General features: G+C 40.1%; 1 protein-coding gene across 3 annotated transcripts; it reads left to right on the top strand.

The window, feature by feature from the left end:
• Window positions 1-19,549, top strand: LOC116263421 (uncharacterized). 3 transcript variants are annotated; one of them, XM_050080236.1, is made up of 20 exons: window positions 1-224; window positions 366-422; window positions 1,003-1,185; window positions 2,792-2,866; window positions 3,109-3,232; window positions 4,546-4,607; window positions 4,719-4,792; window positions 4,954-5,063; window positions 5,185-5,222; window positions 5,527-5,674; window positions 5,750-5,929; window positions 6,146-6,217; window positions 6,314-6,369; window positions 6,498-6,542; window positions 6,623-6,704; window positions 6,792-6,847; window positions 18,218-18,295; window positions 18,383-18,499; window positions 18,805-18,908; window positions 18,990-19,549. In XM_050080236.1, the coding sequence occupies exons 1-20, from the start codon at window positions 21-23 to the stop codon at window positions 19,039-19,041; spliced, it is 1,917 nt and encodes a 638-aa protein (XP_049936193.1). In that variant the 5' UTR covers window positions 1-20; the 3' UTR covers window positions 19,042-19,549. The 3 variants fall into 3 exon arrangements, with proteins under 3 accessions (XP_049936193.1, XP_049936194.1, XP_049936192.1); XM_050080237.1 differs by having other exon boundaries at window positions 6,492-6,542; window positions 18,846-18,908; XM_050080235.1 differs by having other exon boundaries at window positions 6,492-6,542.
• Window positions 19,550-19,579: the final 30 nt, after the last annotated feature.

Below are 19,579 nucleotides of genomic sequence, written 5' to 3'. Positions count from 1 at the left end.
GAGCGCACCCGCGGGAAGAGATGTTCAGAAAGAAGCTTCTTCTCCATGCGGCCACCCCCTTCCCTCTGCACAATACCTTCATCGACCTGCAACTCACGCTCCACTGCGAGCCCCACCCTCCGCGCTCCCTCTTCCTTGAGATCGAGACTCTCTGCTGGCGAGTCTCCCGGGAATTCCGCGTCGCCTGTGTGGCTGAGGACGACAAGATTCACATCGTCTATCAGGTTCGTCTAGATAAGCGACCGGCTTTGATCGGATCGTCGTTTATCTGCTCCTTACTCCGTCGCTTCTTCGCATTAGATCATCTGAACTTCATGCGCCTCTCTTTCTCTCATCTCTCTCTCCCTCTCGCATAATTGTGGCAGAGATCGCAGTCAGAAGCGGTATCCAAGGCTGTCATAGAGTTCCGACGAACGTTACGGGTGAGTGTATTTGGAAGCCCCCTTCGAATGCTATTCTTGGCTAGGTTTCTACACATACGTGATCAAATTTCGAAGCTTACTTGTTATTCAAACAAAAAGTACTGAGTGATTATGATTCTAATCATACTCTGTTAATTCTGTATTTATATGACTGCGTAAGCCTTTTGTAGACGGATGATTGGTACAATCCGTGAAATGATTTCAGTGACGAAGAATGGATGAACAGAAGCACATATCGATAGTGATGTTTCTGAAAGTTACGAACTCTTGGAGTGATTTTTAGCGCTTGCATTAGTAAGATAGTTGTGATGCTGGTTTTAGAAAATGGTTTGTGTTTCAGACAAAATGCATACCTTTTTCTGTATTTGAAGGTTCTCTAATTTATTTTCATGTTTATGAGTGTCTGAGTTTGTTGCATTTTTGCAGGCTGCGTTTCTTTCGTTTGCCTTGTTTTTTCCCGATTTTCTGTTCTTTTGTTACTGAAGGGACCGTCTAAGGTTAACGAGTTGAGGTGATGTTAGCAGAAGTTTTAACTTAAGCACTACATTTTTTTCTAATGTTTTGTTTTGTGTTGGTAAAGGTTGTGAGTCAAGTAGAGACAGAGGAGGAGGTCAAGCTGAGCAGCTTTGTGAATAGAGTCATTGAGTGCAGCTTAAGATCCATGCTCTTGAATGCCAACTGGAGATGCTTGGATGATGGCTTCAGCTTCTTTTCAAGTTTCTCTTCCAACGAAGAAAAAACTGACATATACGCCATTCAAGTGGTATGACATTATCTCCCGCTCGGTCAATGGGCATGATTTTTTGCTGATGCTCAGCTCATCACTCCATGAGCCAATGAAACATAAACCAAAGTAATCCTTGCTTGATTTTGTTTCTTCCACTGCTTCTAGTAGTAAACAAGGAATACAGTCAGTAAATGTTGAACAAAGAGATCACTGCTATTTGGAATCTTTGGATACAAAACTTTGGAAGGTGGTATTAGGAGAAATAATCTCATTAAAAAGAAAATCTAAAAAAAAAAAAAATAAAACTTGAGAACTCTCGACTTGAAACCCTCGACCGAGGTTTTAGCTTGCTGAAGGGTCTTTTGCGCATCTGAAACCCTCGACGATTTCAGAAATGTTTCAGAAACATATAGAAGAAAAAGGGGTTAAACAAAAACGAAAGATAACTTTAGGCTTGGCCGGTGCCGTGCCGCCGATGACCTAAGTGGTTGCCCGAGTTGGCTGGCACCGCCGGTGCACTTTCCTGGAAGGGTGAAACCCTTAAAACCTGAAACGAACGAACATATGATGGGAAAGAAAGAAGAGAACTTACCGTGTGGTGTGGGAGGCTCACGCCGCGCCGTTTCCATGATGCCGTGCAGTTAGAGTCGTTGGAGATCTCGCTGATGGCCGGCGATCGCCTGGTTCGGCCATAGGATTCTCGGTTGGAGGAGAAAGCTTGAGAGAAATTGAGAGGAGAGGGAGCAAGCGCACAAAGGGTGCGGCGTCAAAAGCGGACGCATGTCCAAGAAAAAAGATGGTGTCGGGGTATTTAAAATTTTTTAACAGTGTCTTAGGAATTGCTTTATTTTCTCTATGTGGAAGTTGAACAATCTGTACGGATGGGGTTTCCCTGTTTTCCTCATTCTTGTGCATTCACTTTTATGGTACCCATGGTCATACATGAAATTTTCTTGTACATATAAGTTGATATGTCTCGTAACAGTTATCAAAATTTAAGCTGAGATATTTTTCTATTCAGCCCTGATCCGTAAATCCAAACTTAATATTTCTAATGCTTCTCAGGTACAAAAGGATCTTTAGACCCAGATAGTTGAAGATAGTAAATATGCTGAAATAAATCCAGACATCCATGCAAAGGAACCTTATCATGGAGCTTAGCCATGGTGTGCTATAGCTCCGAAATAAATCCAGACATCCATGAAAGGAAGCTTATCATGGAGCTTGGACATGGTGTGCTATAGCTCCGATGGTGTGCATAGACACTATGCATTAATTGTCTAGTTTCCTTTCCAACACTTTCGTGCATGATCTCAGATACGCGCAGAAATGATGTCTCTTTTCATCAAAAAGCCTGTTCACTCCTATCTACTGGGTTTGTCTACTTAATGCATTACATGGTTCTTGTTTCATATATTCTATCCGTCTCTGCTTTATTTTACATTGTCATATTGAGGCCAATTGTGTTTAGTGAAAAGAATAATAACTTGCATAATGAGGTTCTCCCTGGTTTGACTGTTGGCCCTTAAAAAGACGTCCAGTTTTGCTTTTTGAATAATTATTCTATATGGAAAATAAAGAACGGATTTAAAAAAAAGTGTCTAGTGGATTGGCTTAACAAACTGCTTGCCCTTGTTCGCAGACGGCAAAAATTAGTCCAGATAATGACGTAACTTTTGTCGTGTCTCCAGATCTTGTCAACTTTACTAGACATAAGGTATCTCTCTCAACTCTTTTGTCCAAACTATTCTAATGTCTAAATCTTTCTTTCTAGAAGTCATTGAAGCATGCTTAAGTCACTGGGTCTCGACTAAGATATTGGATCTTGGATGAAACCCTCACTCCCACACCAGAACCTTTGAAGCAAATTGCAAATCACATGCCCACTGGTTTGGGATCCCTAGAATCCAAAAGTGCATACTTGTCGGGTCTCAAATATCCCTCATTCCTCATTTGCAGGTAATGGACCTCATAGGGACAGGATTGCTGCAAATTGAAAGCAACAAGGAAGTTAGCATCGACAAAGAGGACTTTGTAACAGCATGTACAGTTCTACCCACTTTGACGCACGGTCATGTTATAGGTTTGAGGCTCCCCAACCCCCTGTGCTTTTTCTCCTTCTCCCCTTCTTCCAGGAGTTACTCTTAAGATTGAAATGAAGGAAGGCGGGAAGGCTTGGGAATACAAATTTGTAAACTCTTCGCTCAGATTTTACGTATAAGTTAATCGGGTATTTGTCAGTAAGGTTTTCACAGCAGCGCTTTCACACTTTTTTTCATGGGAAAAACTCAGAAATTTTAAAAATGAAAAGTAGATGAAGAATAATGTGAAAAATCATGGAATTATGAGTTTTCTTCTATGTTTCTTACAAAAAGATAATGACAAAACAGAAGACTCAGAATAGTTTTTAAAAATTTAGAATGAAAAATAGAAAACGTACACTGGAAGTACATATAAGAAGGAGCTTTTAATCGTTATAACTTCGGAATATTATCATGATATTAATTTTTGATGATAATTTGAAAGTATCATGATATTTTCCTGATAAAAACGTCTTCTCTTTTGACAATATAATTGCACTATTTTCAACATGTGAACGACATTGCTACAATTTACAAAGGTTTATCTATAGCTAGTTGCTTGAGTTGATAAACTTAGCATTGAATGCAAGGCTTCTTGCGTGGAATCTAGCTTATAATGGTAAATTAGGCCTGTCAGTAAGTATATGGACAACGATATCCACATTATCGGGATTTCTATTTGTCATTTTTCTGCCATCTTTTTATAAATCATATTCAATTATTGGTAGAAACTTCATTGAGTGATGTTACTTGTTTATGCGGTCAGTTGGTGAAGACCATCTGGTGTACTAAAGCTTCAAAAAGCTGAAGATTCATGTCTCCTGGCCTTCTGTGTTGGATTTGCTTTATACTGATCTGCTCTACAGCCAATAACATGATTCTCAGTATTAGCTCTTTATAATGCAAACCCTAGTTTTACCTTACTCATCAAGAAGATTAAGCAATCTACTGAAGCTTCTCATGGAATGGTCTGTTGTCTTAAATTATTTTAATTATAAAAGTCCTGCAGCACAAATGTCAAATGCTTTCAATCCAGCATCAATACCATCTGCGACAAAGCCTAGTGTCTTCAAGCATGTCATCCAACTTCCAAGACTCAGACAATTCTTCTGAAATTTTTCTTGTTACATCTCTGTTCCCGTTAACAGCAAAGCAATGCCATATTGATAATCATGCAGCAAAACTTTTAAATTCCCTCTTTTGGTTGTCTTCCTTTTGTGATGGCATCGGAACAATTTTCAAATTTGTTATCTCTCTTATTTATAAGCTAGTTTCATCTTTGAAGTTATGGATACTATAGCAATTGGCAGGTCAGGTCTCTCTAGATCACCTCCTGGCGAGATCGTCCTTGACTATGAAGAGCTCTTGCTTCACAAGGTAAATGTCTTCCAGATGTGCTCTAATGTTGTGAATTAGATGCATATATGCTTAGAACCATCTATACTATTATTTTTCATTTTTATTTTCTCTGTTCTCCCTTTTCTACAGTATGGTCTTGGGTTGGCCGTTGAACACTTTCTGAAAGTGAAGTTTACTCAAGGAGGGTTCACAAAAGACCAGTGGTTTGGTTATTTTCAACAACTTTTGCTCTGTATTTTAGCATAGGCCTTATCATTACCCTAATTAGGAATGTCATACATGTGTTCTTATCTTATGCCTTTTCATTTAGAATCTGTTATTATATGTTACATCGATCTCTCGTATGCATGGAAATCAATCCTAGGTTGCCATCCATTATGGTTCTTCAAGGCTCAGGGTTGATGCCAGTTCCACAAACTGTACGTGCTTCAAAGTCCATCTCAGTCTTGGAGTTCTTCATCAAGTCCTTAGAAGGTGTGGAGACATGCAAATGGTTGACAATCTAAAATAGTTTCCTAGGGATATGTAATCATCTTGAACTAGCAGTGGTAGTTGCAGATTTGTGAATAATAACGTTCTATTCATCTTTTTTCAGAGTGGAACTTCTTTGATGGAGGTTATCTAAAAATTAAGGTAGACGTTTTGCAATATACTGACAACAGTTTCTGGGGATCTATTGTTATTATATTGGTTCAAATGGTATCCTTTACTAAATATGTGAAGATGCTGGAAGAAATTTGAATGTGCTTTCAGATGTACTATGATGTTGGTTTCCAATTTGTTGAATATGGGTTTTTTGGGTAATATCTTCAAAATTTGTTTTGATGTCGTCATATCTTGTGCTACTCCTATCTCGGAGCTGCTATTGCTGATATAGACCATAGGGAGCAGAAATCTTAAAATTTTCCTTGATCTTTGTGTTTAATGAATACTGCAGGCAGCATGTCAGCTTGGTGAATGTTCAGATAGATCACTATGGACAAAAGCAAGTAGCAGCTTTTCCTTAACACATGTGACAGGGATAGCTGGAGGTGACTCATGCATGGGAGTTGGTTGCGGAGTTTCTGCACTGTTTACTGCCAGTGGTATATTTATTACACAGTATGAGAACGACCCTCTTATCCTCATAAAGGCCTCCTAAGCTAATTTCAGGATTGCAGATTTCCGCACGCCAAGGCCTCCAGGAGCTTTCTTGTCAGATGAAACTTTTAACTTTATTCAGAAAAAGAAAGAATGTGCAGGTGTTTTAGATGATTCTCATGGTTCCTTTGCAAAAGAAAAACCCAACTTCCGACCAGTTTTTGTGCGTCACAAACAGATCATAGATAGGCTTCATTTGAGTAAGTGTCAACTAGCTATCTTTCCTTGATTATAACTACATAAATATTGAGTTCAAACTTCTCAATGTTTTATAAGAGAGTGGGTGAATGAGAAAAATGTCTTCTTTCCCGTTTAATATTCCTTTTATATGGCATTTCTGTGTTAGTTCTCTTGAGATAAATCAAGCTTTCTGGGGTATGTTCATTCTTCCTCTGGGGTTTATCATTGTTTTCCAGGTGCAGAGAAGGTCACTTCATTACTCTCTGCTGGTAGAAGTGAAAGCCAGAGCTATCTCCAGAAACTTACAAGTAAAAACATTTTCTCTTTCATGTACTAGAAGTTTCAGGTCCCATGCATAGTAATTACATGAAGACCCAACTTACATTTCGCAAGGAAAATCACAGAGGCTGTCAATATTCCCTTGGACAAGCATGATTCTTCTAAATTCACTGCAAATACTGTAAGTTTGGTTGAGAAACTTCTTTTAATGAACGTAATGACGCTATTTTGGTGTGTAAAAAATGCTTATTTTTCAGTTATGCTCTAGTTCTTCATGTGATTTTTTATTCTGGTTTTTGCTAGGGGAAGGGATGGAGTCCAAGGATCACGATGCCAAACTCACAGGAAAAAGAGGTTAAAACTTAAAAGTTAATCTCACATGGTCAGTACTTATGAATAATCTGAAACAGATGCGAAATTGAAATTGCTTCCAGAGTTTCAAACCTACAAGTGAGGAAGAAGTGGCTCCAACTACAACCCTAATGTGCAAGAACACTTCGACATGTGACACAGCAGGTTAATTTTTTTTCTTAATAATAAGTTGGTAACTTAGCTAGTTGCTTTCAAATGGTTTTGCTACTTTTCCCATTTTACATTCACCAGATGGAGCCACCCAAAACAAAGCACTTGGAGGAATCCTTTCTTATAAGAAAAACAAGGTAGGTGCACATTTTTTGCTAGTTTTGAACATATACAATACAATGAGTCTACAAATTGGACATCACGATTATTTTGCGGATGACATCATCATTTTGTTATGCTATGTTTTTTTTTGGTTAATGTGAGATGCTATTGCTTTTTAACATGACCAGAGATGTATACGTTGATTTTGGAGCACAGAATAACTTCTTAGCCATCCATCCTATGGTTTAGTTCACAGTCACAAATATCATTCTCAAACATGTTGTACAATAAGAACCTCTCTCTCTCTTATACACACACACACACACACACACATACATACATACATAGATACATACACATATCTGTGTATATAGTGGTGTCCAATGCACTTAAAAGTTTTTAATGGAATGCTTGGAACCCATATCCACACTCATGTGACATGGCACTGAACTTAATATGCAGAAACTCTGTTATTATATGTACATGATATGATCATCATGGTTAAATAACAAAGATGGAATGAAACAAATGAAATTGTTGAATTAGAAAAGTTTTATGTTTTAGGAGGCTCTTCGTAATATTAAAGAGTTATAAGATCTCTTTAATATTTTCGTTGTTTCTCATTGATTTATTTTGTAAATCTCTTTTCTACCCTAATCTCTTTTATAAGGGAGATTAGGGTTAATGTAATAACAACTTCTTTGGTTTAGCCATACGGCTGCCTCTCTCTCTATCTCCCTCTCTCTCGCTCTCTCCACGCTCTCTCCACATCTCACGACAGACCTTCTTATTTCACCACTGCAACATGGTATCAGAGCAGGCGTGAATCAGGCTGGCGACGTGAGAAACAAAAAAGAAAATTCTGTTGTCGACGTTTCTGAGGCGTAAATCAGGCTGGCGATGTGAATCAGGCTGTCGACTTCTCCTCTTCAGGCTGGCGACGTGAATCAGGCTGTCGACTTCTCCTCTTCAGGCTATCTCTTCCACCGTCTCCTTCCCTTCTCCCTCTTCCGTCTCCTTCTCCTACTACACACGACACGACTGGGTTGAGCTGACTGTTTTCCAGCAGCTGACCCGTGTGGAGGAGTCTATTCACGCTATGAAATCTGCGTGAATAGACTCCAGCTATGGGTATCTACATATATATTTTTTATCGCAGCTGGGTGGGAGTCTGCGATAGTTTATGTTGAATGTTTTCGTTGCTATTCATGATTCGTAGAAAATAAAACTGTGGTACAGCAGCGTTAGATGCATAAGTAGATACATTGTTGGTTGCTAAAGCCATTGCAAGCAGTGTGTTTTTTTTTGCGTCGGATTTCTGGATTTTTCTCCATCGTGGGGTTCTTGGACAGCAGTCTTCTACTTGTATTGCTGGTGCTTTTGGTCTTCTATTTGTATTGCTGAAACTTATTTATTGTGGGACTGTTGGACAGCAGTCTATCGTGTGGAATAGTGGTTTGCATCTAACGTTGCCGTGTGATGATTGGACTTATGCTATTGTTGATCAGTTGCTGTCGCTATTGATTTATATATACATTTTTTCCGCTTGCTTGGTGGGTGATCATTTGTGGGCAGACTTGCAATGGCTGAAATTAATAAATCTGATTTTTCTCATGAGGTTAAAAGTGGAGGAAATCCATTTTCTTATGGTTCTACTGTAAAGCTAGATGGATCTAACTATGAGATTTGGTCTCGTGTGTTTATGATGTCTGTGATTGGACATCAGAAGGAGCATGTTATAGAAGAAAACGAACCTGTTGAAAAGAGTGGAAAATATGGTTCATGGAAGGGAGATAATAATATTGTCATGTCATGGATCATGAATAGTGTGCAACCTCAAATTGCATCAACTATTGCATACTACACCTCGGCCAAGCAAATGTGGGATTTCTTGAAACAAACTTACTCAAATGACAAGAATGTTAGCAAGATATTGCAGGTAGAGGAGGAACTACTTAATCTGCAACAGGGTAACCAAAGTCTTGCTCAGTACTTTGCTTTCCTTAAGTCTATCTCTGAACGACTTAAAGCATTACGTCCTCCATATCCAACATGCTATAAGACCCATTGTGAACAGTCTATGGTTGCGAAGTTCCTACAGGGTCTCTCCTCTGATCCTCTGAATATGCAGTAGCAAAGGCTCAGATGTTGACTGGAGCAGAAATCTCTGACCTAGCTGAAGCCTACAACAGACTCAGTCGTCTTGCTGTGACCCTCTCTTCACCCTCTAGTGATCCATGCCTCTACCCTGGCAGCCTCAGGAGGTCGTGGACGTGGTTTATTTAGGGGAAGAGGCATGGGTCGTGGGTCAGGAGGAGGTCGGGGGAGATTTCAGTGCACCTATTGTGGGAAAATAGATCATTTGAAAGACAGATGTTGAAATAAACATGGTCGTCCTACCGCAGCACCACCCTTAGGAAGAAATGTTACATCGAAGCTGGGGACTAACTCTTTACAATCTTCTATTAGATCGGCCCAAGCAGCGTCATCAGTGGTAGATGGGTCTTTATCTTCTTCTCAGCCTGAGACAGTGACTGTGAGTATCAATAAGTCAGAGTATGAAGACTTTCTAGCACACAGATCTACTTAGCCGTCGGCCTCCACAGTTATGAGCGACAGCGCTATGTCTGTTGACACTATCTCACATGATACAGGTACTATTTGGATTATTGATTCAGGGGCATCGAGACACTTTTGTAGTAAACCTTCTATGTTTACTGTGCTACACTCATTACCTCAGATACGTCATGTGAGACTTGTAGATGGTAGATGGTCACCTATTATGGGTTATGGAGATATCAAGATTTCTCAGTCTATGACTATTCCAAATGTGTTATATGCTCCTAAGTTTCCCACAAATTTGTTATCTGTTGGACAATTGATTAATGATTTACATTGTCGTGTTACGTTTGACTCTGGTTTATGTTCATTTCAGGACTTGCAAATTGAGAAGACGATTGGTGGAGGCTATGAGAAAGGAGGCATCTACTTCCTGTCGGATCCCGTGGGTATTGCATCATCATCAATCACATCATTGTCCTCCTCTTTCCAGTGGCATCTCAGACTTGGTCATCCATCTGTCTCCAAGCTCCGTCATCTTCTTCCACATCTTTCATTACCAGAGTCGTTCCAGTGTGAAGCCTGTCAACTTGGCAAACACACTTGTAGTAGTTATTCATCGAGTCTTAGTCCATCTAGTTGTGGACTATTTGATATTCTTCATGTTGATGTGTGGGGTCCTAGCAGAGTTGCTAGTAGGTCAAGTTTTCGTTATTTTCTTGTCATTGTAGATGATTATTCTCGAGTCACTTGGGTATTCCTTTTGAAGGAAAGGTCTGAAGTCGTATGTACTCTCAAAAACCTTATTATTGAAATAAAGACCTAGTTTGGTATTCTTGTTAAAAACATTCGCACTGATAATGCTCTTGAGTTCAAGGCATCTACCTTAATGAAGTTTTACTCAGATAATGGCATTTCTCCTCAGTTTACATGTCCCCATACCTCCCAGCAAAATGGAATAGTTGAGCGAAAACATCGCCAACTTTTAAATGTGGCTCGTTCCCTTATGCTTCATACTAATCTACCTGCATATTTTTGGGGAGATGCTATCCTTACTGCTTGCTACTTGACCAATCGTTTACCCTCATCCTCCATTGATAACCAGGTCCCTATTAAACTTGTGCACCCACAAAGACCCTTGTTTCCAGTAGCTCCCAAAGTATTTGGTTGCACATGCTTTGTTCACATTCTTGGACTCACACGTGACAAATTGGGGGCCCAAGCCATTAAATGTATTTTCATTGGCTACTCTAGAAACCATAAAGGCTACAAATGCTTTGATCCCTTGACTCAAAAAGAGTATATCAGTGCGGATGTCACATTCTTTGAGTCTCAATCTTATTATAGCCTCACTCCTATATAGCTATATCTACTGAGATGCCACGGTCACCAGACCCACTACCTATTCCTTTGGAGTCGTTCCCTTTTGAATCTCCTTCTTCTGTTGAGTCCAAGTTTCGTGATCCTCCGCTGGTCTACACACGTCGACAGGACCCTTCTCATACTCCTTTGCCAACCGTTTCTCAGGAGGTAAGTACATCTAAGGTGCATAGCCCTACTCATTCTGATCCCTGTCAAGACTTACCTATTGCTCTTCGCAAAGGCAGGCGATAATGTACTTTACATCCTATATCTCATTTTGTGTCTACTGATGGTGTTGGTAAAAATATGCAACAGTTCATTCAAGCTCTGGCTGCTCATACAGTTCCTACGTGTCACCAATAGGCTTTATTAGACATCCAATGGAGACGGGCTATGCAAGATGAGATGGATGCCTTAGTACAGAGAGGCACTTGGGAACTTGTTGATCCTTCTCCTCGTTGTGATATTGTTGGCTCAAAGTGGGTATTCACAGTGAAATATAATCCTGATGGTTCTATGGAATGATACAAAGCTCGGTTGGTTGCTAAGGGCTACACGCAGACCTACGGTGTGGATTTCTTTGAGACCTTCTCTCCAGTTGTTCGGTTGGGAACCATTCGTCTTATCATTTCCGTGGCTGTCCACCATGACTGGCACATGTATCAATTGGATGTCAAAAACGCCTTTTTGTATGGTGATCTTGATGAGACTGTCTATATGCAACAACCACCGGGATTTGAACGACAGGGGGAGTGTGGCAAAGTGTGCAAGCTAAAGAAAGCTATTTATGGACTCAAACAGAGTCCTCGTGCGTGGTTTCACAAGTTTTTCGAGGTAGTCTCAAAGTGTGGCTTTGTGAGATCTCCTCTTGATCATTCTTTGTTTATCAAGAAGGCTTCCAGAGGTATAACCGTTCTCGTGGTTTATGTTGATGATATTATCCTGACAGGTGACTCTGATCAAGAAATTTCTGATGCAAAGTTGTTTCTTCAAAAATACTTTGTGACGAAAGATCTTGGTCCTCTACGATACTTCTTGGGAATAGAAGTTGCTCGTAATAGGGAGGGTGTTGTTCTCTTTCAACGGAAGTATGTTCTTGATTTATTGCAAGACACAGGGATGCTAGGAGCTAAACCGGCTAATTTACCTATGAATCCACGTATACATCTTCATGATGACCAAACAGAATTAGTGGATTCTCGATCTTACAGATCCCTTATTGGAAAACTACTCTATGTTACTGTGACAAGACCAGACATTAGTTTTGCAGTGGAAAACTAAGTCAATTTATGGAAAAACCAAGGAAAGTTCATTGGGATGCTACCTTGATGGTGGTTAAATATCTGAAATCGTTTCTTGGAAAAGGCCTTTTGTTCACGAAAGGCAAGACTCTGGAAGTGGAAGCCTATAATGATGCTGACTATGCTGGCTCAGTAGAAAATCTACCACAGGATTTTGTGTATTTGTGGGAGGCAATCTTATATTGTGGAGAAGCAAAAAACAAGGTGTGGTGTCAAGATCTAGTGCAGAATCCGAATACAGAGCTATGACTCAAACAACAACAGAAATGACTTGGGCTAGATCTATGCTAGCCAGCCTAAGTGTGTCAATTCCACTTCCCATGAAGATGTATTGTGACAATCAAGCAGCCACACACATTGCAAACAATCCAGTTTTCCATGAAAGAACTAAACATATTGAAATGGATTACCATTACATTCGGGATCTCGTTCAAGCAGGAACCATTGCCACTATTCATGTTCCTTCAAAAGATCAAGCTGCAGATATCTTCACCAAAGCTCTTGTTATTGGTGATTTCTCTAGATATTGTGACAAGTTGAGCATGTTTAATATGTATGCTCCAGCTTGAAGGGGAGTGTTGAATTAAAAAAGTTTTATGTTTTAGGAGGCTCTTCGTAATATTAAAGAGTTATAAGATCTCTTTAATATTTTCATTGTTTCTCATTGATTTATTTTGTACATCTCTTTTCTACCCTAATCTCTTTTATAAGGGAGATTAGGGTTAATGTAATAACAACTTCTTTGGTTTAGCCATACGGCTGCCTCTCTCTCTATCTCCCTCTCTCTCGCTCTCTCCACGCTCTCTCCACATCTCACGACAGACCTTCTTATTTCACCACTGCAACAGAAATGATAGTTGAAAGACTTGAAATGTCAAACTTGGGGACCTAGTATATCTTTGGGAGGAAATTGTATACCTTTCAATACATGCTGTCAACTCAGACCAAGTTTGCTGTAGATATTCATTGCCAAATCCAGGATAACTGATGAAAAGATTGCAGAAGAAGAAATTTTAGGATCTAAATGGAAAATAAAGAATGGTATGCCCTTGAACGACCCAACTCCTTATTAGCAGTTGATCGTAGCTTTCACATATCTGACTATGTATAGCCATGTTTTCTCACTTAAGACCCCAAAATCTTTCGAGAAAGTGTTTGCAAAGCAAAGCATTAGGGAAGAAGCACTCATTCCCCACACCTCTGATGACCATGTAAGAAAATGTATCTCTACATCTATAGAAGTAAGAAGGATAAGCTCACATTCTAAAAGCGGAAGCTTCCCACCTCTTCCATTCCTTCAGTTCCCTTCCCAATGGCTGAAAATCAATGTCAAAAGAAGACCGCAGGGGGTTGTGTACTTGCCAGACATTGCTGCTGGTGACCCTGGTGTTTTGACATAGCCCTTTTCTGCACCTGCATCCACTTAGATGTGACTGTGAGATAAATGAAACTTTATATTCTTTAGTTACTTACATGTGACTGAGACAAAATGAAGCTTTTACATTCTTCAGTTCCGAAAAGTTCCATAGTATAATAGTAGTTTCATACTTTGTTACCTGCACAAAAACTAGAATTCTAAGAGTGGGGAGCTGTTGTTTATAAGAAAATAATGGGGCAAAGTACATCCTTAAATTCATATGTGATAGAACTGTTCAATCATATGAAGCTTAACTAGAAGAAATGGGAACTCATGGAATTCATTTTTAGGAATGTTTTGCCCCCATATCAAGTGGAATTCCACGAGTTGTTCTTGCTTTAGCAGCCTATAAGCCATGGCCATCATGGTGACCTCAATAAAGGAGGCTACATGACTTCCTCCTGTTTTTTGCACCAAAAAGGGAGAAAAGCCATGCATCCTTCTGGGAAAGATTGTCTATGGATTAAAGCAATGACAACATGTATGGTTTCAGAAATTCAGGAATTCCATGGTTGACTTTAGGTATAAAGGAGTGCTCTTCAAAAAAGGTGTTAATGAGCATTTGGATTTGTGTATTGAGATTATAGTAACTGTTGGAGATGATGGAAAAAATCAGGAGACAAAGGCCTCACCTGGAAAAGGTTTTTGGCTTGATAATTGCTTTGATATTTACTCGATGTGCGCGTATTGCAGTCCTAAAAAGGCAATAGTCATCTTCCAGATAGCTTTCTGAATATCTTGGAGTAGCCTAAACAAAGTGGGTGCATGTATATATATATGTATGCATGTATGTATGTATGTATGTATGTATATAATGCATTTGATCGTGACAACTCTCTATTTCTCTCCACCCACATTCAATGCTTACTGTCGAGCATTGGATAAGGAGAGAGAAGAGGGAGTTTCCAGGTTGTACTCAACAGTGGGTTGTTAGGATCTAATTTATGTGCGTGTGCGTGTATATGTGTATATTTTTGGTGAATGGGTTCAACCAATCCCATTCTGAGACTGGTATCCCCAACTCTTTTTTCTCACTCCCTCACCTACTTTTCTCTTTTCACTTTCTTGTTTTCCATTTTCCCTTTCACAACCATCCTCTCCATCTTAAGATTGGTAGATATACATGCAAACATTTTTAACAAGTATAAAGTGTTTATTAATGGAAAAATTGATATTGTAATTGTTGAAACACGAAATAGAGGGAGACAAGAAAAGATGAACACTATGTAACGTGGAAAAAACCCCGAACAAGAGGGAAAAAAACCACGAATGAGGAGGAACTGGTGCCCACTAGCCACCAGACTCTCTCTCTCTTAAGATTTTTCATTCACTGTTAAGATTAGGGTTACAAAGATATAAGTATGCCCTAATAAGGACATACTGGATCGGGTCAGACCCAGACCCAAAACATAAGATCCGTCAACACTTCCCCTCAAGTTGGGCATACATATCAAACATGCCCAACTTGGATACATTCCTCTCAAATGAAGCTGAAGGAAGAGCTTTCGTCAGAACATCAGCTGTTTGGTCTTCAGACTTCATGTAAGGTAAGATCAACTCTTTCGTATCAATCCTTTCACGAATGAAGTGACGATCAATTTCAACATGCTTTGTGCTGTCGTGTAGAATAAGGTTGTTGGCTAAGTTGATTGCAGACTTGTTGTTACAATACATCTTCATAGGTCATTCAATTTCTATACCAATGTCAATCAGCAATATTTTTAACCAAAGTAACTCTGACACTCCTATAGCAATGACCCTATATTCTGCCTCTGTACTAGATCTAGAACAGACATCCTGTCTCTTGCTCCTCCATACGACAAGATTTCCTCCCAAGTAAACACAGTACCCCGTAGTAGACCGTCTGGTATCACCACAACCTGCCCAGTCTGCATCAGAATAACCCTAGATCTCCACAGTCTCTTGTTTTACATACAAGAGTCCCTTACCGGGATTTTTCTTCAAGTAACATAGTACTCTGTCCACAGCCTTCAGATGTGCATCAGTTGGTGCATGCATGAATTGACTCAATACATTCACCACAAAAGTAATATCTGGTCTCGTTAGGGTAAGATAGATCAACTTTCCAACCAGACGCTGAAATCTTCCGTTGTCTTCTTCACAGAGTGGCTCTCCATCTCTAAGACTCAACTTGTGCCCAGTGTCAAATGGGGTAGAAGCAGGTCTACACCGCAATTTACCAGTCTCTTCCAGCAGATCTAACGTGTATTTCCTTTGGTTTAGCACAAGGCCAGTACTAGACCTAGCAATCTCAATACCAAGAAAATACCTCAACTTGCCAAGATCTTTGAGATCAAATTTTGTAACTAGTAACCCTTTTAGCTTGATGATCTCCTCCTCATCATTTCCTGTGACAATCATGTCATCCACATAAACAAATAAGAGAGTGACCCTGCCCTCCTTTTTCTTTACAAACAGAGTGTGATCTCCGTTTCCTTGTTTGTACCCATGATGTAGCATTACTCGTCTCAGTCGTTCGAACCATGCTCTGGGTGATTGCTTGAGGCCATATAAGGCCTTTTTTAGCTTGCAACATTTCTCTGGTTCTTCATATCCTGGAGGCATACGCATATAAACTTCTTCTTCAAGGTCACCATTGAGGAAGACATTCTTAAGATCTAATTGGTACATCTTCCACTCCTTCATCACAGCTAGGGATATAACAACTCTAACTGTCTTCATTTTCGCAACGGGAGCAAAAGTCTCCAAGTAATCAATTCCATATTTCTGGCTAAATCCCTTGGCCACAAGACGAGCTTTATATCTTTCAACACTTCCATATGGTTTGTACTTGATGGTATATACCCATTTGGATCCAACTAAGTGAGCAGCCTCAGGAATCTTCACCACTTCCCATGTCATATTTCTTCTCAAGGCATCCATTTTTTCTTTCATTGTATCAGCCCACTTGGAATCACTTTGAGCTTCAGCAATAGTCCTGGGGATCACAACCAAAGAAAAAGAAGAAACAAAACACTTGTAATCCTTGCCAAGTCTGGAATAAGACACAAAATTACCAATAGGGTGTTGAGTACATGACCTGATACCCTTCCTCAGGGCAATGGGAAGGTCTTCATTCTTCTTTTCAACCTCATCTTGAGTCTCCACAGTAGGACTTGGTTCATCCAGGGAAGGAGTGGCATTGGGATTGAAAGTAGATCTAGCATCACAAGTCACCTCCTCTGTCCGAGTACCTCGTCTAGAGTAGACCTGTCCAAACAACCGATGGCCTTCCTTCTCAATTCCAGTGTCACACCCTTCCCTGGATGAACCAAGCGTCAGGCGATGGGCGAGGCTGCGGGTACATGTGTCGGGCGATGAACAGTGCCGGTCGTGCGTCGGGCGATGAACAGTGTCGGGCGTGGGAAGGACTCCGTTGGGCTATAAATAGTGCCGGGCAATCCCTCCTCCAACACGAACAAAGACAAATAACCAACCAGTAATGCTGGAACTTCACGGCTCTGATACCATGTTGAAACACGAAATAGAGGGAGACAAGAAAAGATGAACACGATGTAACGTGGAAAAAACCCCCAACAAGAGGGAAAAAAACCACGGATGAGGAGGAACTGCTCTCTCTCTCTTAAGATTTTTCATTCACTGTTAAGATTAGGGTTACAAAGATATAAGTATGCCCTAATAAGGACATACTGGATTGGGTCAGACCCAGACCCAAAACATAAGATCCGTCAACAGTAATGTGATTGGTGATGGAGATTGGTACGTTCAGTGCTTGTTGACAGAGATTCAACAGGGGAGTCTCATTTTTCCAATGTTCACCAACTCTTGTGATTCAGTATGCAGATGCTTTGCAATTGGAACTAGGAACCACCATACTTAGAGAATTCAACCTTGGATCTGATTCAGGACACCAAAAATTGCAAATATACATTCCTGGACTGGCTTGTTAGCTTCTTGAATTCACTATCTATTGTCACCCTTTCATTAAATGCTTACTGCTTTTCCTAAGATCTCTCTCTCTCTCTCTCTCTCTCTCTCTCTCCTAAATGGCCTTGAAGGTTCAAGGCTGCATGTTGTTTTTTGTTTATTTTTACTTGCAGATGTGTTATATTATTCTATATAGCATGGTTACGGAAACACATGTCACATTATGCATTTTCCATATATTAGATGTGTTCCTTGTTTGTAAGACTCAGTCTCATACTTCACTAAAACTTGTTGAAGTAGAACGACGTCATGATTCTTTCTTTGCAAGGAGAATTCATACATGCCTGACTAAGGGCAGGTAACTAAGACAAAAGTACTTTAAAGTTGCAAATTTCCTACACGTTGATATTTGTTCAGTCGCTGATGCTCCTCTACTCTAACATAGGAGCTGCTCTCTTGAAACACTTGGATAGTTTGGGCTATCGCCTCTTGCACTCCTTTGTTCTCTGTCGTGGGTCACTCGTGGTCCTCAGTCATTGCTTCCTGCTCTCTTTCTTGATTTAGAGCAGTTGTCAAACAGAATTGGATGCTATGTGTTGATTGCCATTTTCTTGTAGAGTATGGGTTAATCTTTGATTAAATATGCCTTCCTCACCTGGTGTGCTTGTTAGACCTCCACTACAATTTGTCAGCATAGGACGAGCACTCGTCTGGAAAGTGAGGTTTTACAAGATTTATTGTGACCGCCTGTTGTTGTGCATATTGAGTTCTCAATGGACAATCAGGAATTATCTGTGGAGCACATTTTCATGTTTAGACTTTAGACTCATAAATTTAGTCGATGAAATATAATTCAGATTAGAAGTGGAGAAGAGCAGCCGGTTTATAAGAAACGAGCCTGCACACAACTTGAAAATGCTGATATGACCAGCAGGGTAATGAGACTGCTAATTTTTTATTCTTATTTTTTTTTTTAAAAGTTAGTGTATGGCTTCTAATGCCTTTGTCTTGGACATGGGTAGGTAGTGGAGCAGTACATGAGACACCAGTTGGAATCTCTTACAGTCTCGGAGCTGAAGAGCTTTTTGAGTGCAAAGAATGCTAAGGTTGGAGGAAGAAAAGAAGAGCTTATTATGCGGGTAACTGCCATGCTTGATTTGACACCTTCCTCCAAAACAAGTTTCCCTAATCTCCCTCCAAATTAAAATCTTACATTCTGGTGAAACAGTAGCATGTTCTGATTGTATGTTGTGTCTGTGTATGTGTCCGTTTAGTAGAAAGTTACCCCTAACTCATGACATTTTCTTTTATCTCGTTTTTTTATGTCATAGAGGTGCCGATGTACTGAAGATATATATATATATATATATATATATATATATATATATAAACAACACAAATAACGATTGATAGCATCCTGTAATTTTATGAATGATTTAAAAAGGAAAAGGATAAAGATGATGATGTTGAGAAAACCGATGACAGCATGTTCGTACTGGAGCTCGTCCTCCCTTTAGAGAATAAGGCCGTCCAGGCGTGGTGGATCAGGTATATGTACGAATTTTCTGTCGCCATAACAAAAAAAGGGTAGCCATTTTCTGATATCTCACGTTCCTTTTGAGTTGGTAGGCGACGATGGATTTCTGCAAAGTGGGAACAGCCACCACGTGACATCTTTTGACCTGGGCGTTACACTCACAGAAAAGCCTGAAGCGGCCATCGTTTTCAATCTCCTTTTTTTAGAACACAAGCATGGTAGATGCGAAAAGTGGTGGCTCGGTTTCTGGTAGTGGGAGTAAAGTACAAAATGCAGCCTGTTGCATGCAATAATTGTGGCGCGGATGATGACGATGTGGCCGATGGGAGACGAATCATGTGAAGGCTTGTACCTCTAAGTTGTCGCGTTCAATCAGCAGGTGCAATGTGGTCGTAGATGCAACTCGGATGCCCGCCATAGAAATGGAGCCCTAGCCTTCACAATGGCTTTGTACGCCTGACTACGTGGATCGTTTTCGTTTCTCTTTCGCGTTAAAGGAGGGCTTTGAATTCGAACCCTGAATCGTATTGCCCTTTATTATAACGTTGGAGGAATATAATATAATACTTTCTTGGCGGAAAGCGGGGAGTATACGAGGGCTCTGCATTACGCGACATCTGGTATAAGAGTCAGTATATACTTCCTAGGTGGGCGCTTTCGACGCCTTATGCAATTTATGATC

Source organism: Nymphaea colorata, chromosome 10 (genome assembly GCF_008831285.2).
Source record: "Nymphaea colorata isolate Beijing-Zhang1983 chromosome 10, ASM883128v2, whole genome shotgun sequence".
Lineage (NCBI taxonomy): Eukaryota > Viridiplantae > Streptophyta > Magnoliopsida > Nymphaeales > Nymphaeaceae > Nymphaea > Nymphaea colorata.
Note: the sequence above shows the minus strand (reverse complement) of the source record. Positions and strands in the feature narration are given on the sequence as shown.